General features: G+C 61.2%; 1 protein-coding gene across 1 annotated transcript; it reads right to left on the minus strand.

The window, feature by feature from the left end:
• Positions 1-248: 248 nt before the first annotated feature.
• Msc (musculin) lies at positions 249-2,175 on the minus strand. The gene is made up of 2 exons (XM_090338668.1): positions 1,354-2,175; positions 249-416 (listed from the first exon to the last, which is right to left on the minus strand). Exons 1-2 carry the CDS (start codon positions 1,894-1,896, stop codon positions 330-332), a joined length of 630 nt encoding a protein of 209 aa, XP_090194794.1. The 5' UTR covers positions 1,897-2,175; the 3' UTR covers positions 249-329.
• Between the last annotated feature and the right edge of the window lie 235 nt (positions 2,176-2,410).

Genomic DNA, 2,410 nt, shown 5'->3' on the forward strand with positions numbered 1-2,410 from the left:
TTGTGGTAACTGGGAAGCTGGGGATCCCTCCGCAGGTTCCTGCCACCACGAGGGCAGCAAAGGCCCTGCGCAGAAACCGGGGGTCCGGGGCTGGTCGGCAGAGCTGAAATCCCACACTGAATCTGATCTGCGTCCTCCCGCCCGCCCAGGAGGAGGCTTCCACCCCGCATCCCTGGCTGTTCGTGCGGGAAGGCGACAGCCGCCTCGCCGCCACTGGCATTCACAGTTCCAGGGGACGGGCGCAGGTGGTTTTCTCGCGCTCTCCCTTCTCTCCTTGGCCCCAGACATTGGCTTTTCACGGATCCCACCGAGTGAGCTCAGCCCTGTGTCTAAGCCGTGGTTCCACATAATCTGTTGCCTGCAGAAACGTCTTTGGTGTCCGAATCGGGTCGTCCAGAGACCACAAACGGCCACGTCTGTATCAAAATAAAATAATTGTTGTTGTTTTTTGAAGAGTCAAAGTTAGGGAGGAAAAATGATCCGCCTCTCCAAAACGAAAGCACTCTTCTCCATGAACCCCAGGAGCCCTGACTTTGGGCCTTTATCAGCATCTTTGGAAATGTGTGTGGTTCCTCTCTAAAAACTCTACTGCTCACTGATCATGGAAGATGCGGGGTGTTCCTTCCAGTTAGCTTCTGGTCTTTGGTCACAGGGATGGGCGAAACTTGTATGCGTTCGGAATTTTGTCTTTTCATTCCTCCCCACCATCATTAGCTTTCCCGGGAGATGCTGAGCTTTCCCCGACCCACTTGGCAAGTCGGACAGGGACTTTCCAGACGATTCTCTCCGGGCTCGTTCTGCTATCACGCCTCCACTGAAAAGAAAAACTCTTAAAAACAAATAAAGCTGGCTCTTCCTTCTTCAAGAGGGAACGTTAGGGCTTGGTGAATCAAAACGGCCCAATTCTTGGCTGGGAAGGGGCCAAAAAACCACCACCAACAACAACAAAAAACCCACCAAAAAACCAAAAAAAAAAAAAAAAAAAAAAACGAGCTACTGAAGATCTGCCATTCCGTTGGTCAAGGAGGAATCAACTTATTTTGGAACCAACCATGTAGCCCGGAAATCAGATATCAACCAGCAGCGTCACGGGGCGAACCCCCCCCCCCCCCGCCCCAGGACACAGTGACCGAGGGAAGGAGGGAGCTCCGAGGCTGCAAGATTCTCCTCCAAGAAAACCCAAACCCACAGCTGGCCCTGCTTCTCTTGATTTGGGAGGAACTAAACTGGCTTCCCCGTTTTCGCTCGTTCCAGAAACTTCCCCTTGTGGATTCTCCCTCGGGGACTGGCCCTCCCCGCCCCCCTGTCCCGCGCGCCCCGGCGCTCCCCGGCCTCCCCGCGCGGCTTCCCTACCAGGTTCACCGGGTGCACGTAGCCGCCTTCGAAGCGATCCTCCTGCAGCAGCTGCCGCAGGTGCGCGATGTAGCTGGACGCCAGCCTGAGGGTGTCCAGTTTGGAGAGCTTGGTGTCGGGGGGCACCCAGGGCAGGCTGGTCTTGAGCCTGGAGAACGCCTTGCTCAGCACGCGCATGCGAGCGCGCTCGCGGGCGTTGGCCGCGTTCCGTTGCGACTGCTTGCACTCCGCGGCCGAGCCCTTGGGCGGGAGACACTTCTTCCCTTGGCCGCCCGCACCGCCACCCGTGCCGCCGCCGCCGCCGCCTCCAGCCACACGTGGCCGCTTCCTCTGGCAGCCTCCCGCGTGGCCGGCCGCGCCCAGGGCGCAGCGTTCCTCTTCGCCGTCGGGGTCCTCCTCCTCCGCCGAGGAGTTGTCACTGGGAGATGCGTAACCGCGCTCCGGGCGGCTCCCGGGCGGCCTCTTGGACCTGGAGATCGCGTACACCCGCGGCAGCCCCCGCGGCTCCATCTCTTCGGGGTCACTCACCGAGCCCGTGGACATCCCCTCGTTCCCCCGGCCCACGCGCGCACGCCTTCCTCCGCCCCGGCCAGTCTCGCGGTCTCCGCCTTCCACGCCAAGCCGGAGGCGGGGTGGGGGTGGGGGACTGGAAGAGTTCCCGGGAGGACCGGGGGGGATGGAGGAGGACGGAGGACTTGGGCGAGAGGCCCCGGAGGCCCCCGCAGCAAAGTGGGCGGTGACCGCTTGCGCGCCCCGCCGCTGACCCTGCAGAGGACGCCGCGACCCTGGCTCCGCACACCCGATCGCGAGCTGCGCCTTTCCACGAGGCTATTTATCTGAACTCCTCGGAACAACAACAAGAAAAAACCGCCCGAGAACAAGAACTGGGGGTTGGGTGGGGAGCAAGAGGTGGGGCTGGGGCGTGGAAGGGGTGGGGATCGCTGCCCAGTGTTTGGGGGGAGTTTGGTGGCTTGGGGTGGGGGCAGAGGGAACGTCTTCCGCCGAGCAGGTTTGGGACGCCAGGGAGACTGATCGCCGCTAGCGTTGGGAGAAAGTT

Source organism: Megascapheus bottae, chromosome 9, assembly GCF_031878675.1.
Source record: "Megascapheus bottae isolate mThoBot1 chromosome 9, mThoBot2.hap1, whole genome shotgun sequence".
Taxonomy (NCBI): domain Eukaryota; kingdom Metazoa; phylum Chordata; class Mammalia; order Rodentia; family Geomyidae; genus Megascapheus; species Megascapheus bottae.

Bases quoted from the DNA above. Each gene is read 5' to 3' on its own strand.
- Msc (XM_090338668.1), bottom strand. From the start codon at position 1,896: ATGTCCACGGGCTCGGTGAGTGACCCCGAAGAGATGGAGCCGCGGGGG. The intron at 417-1,353 runs GTAGGGAAGCCG...ATTTTGATACAG, and splicing joins ACGTGCACCCGGTGAACCTG to ACGTGGCCGTTTGTGGTCTC.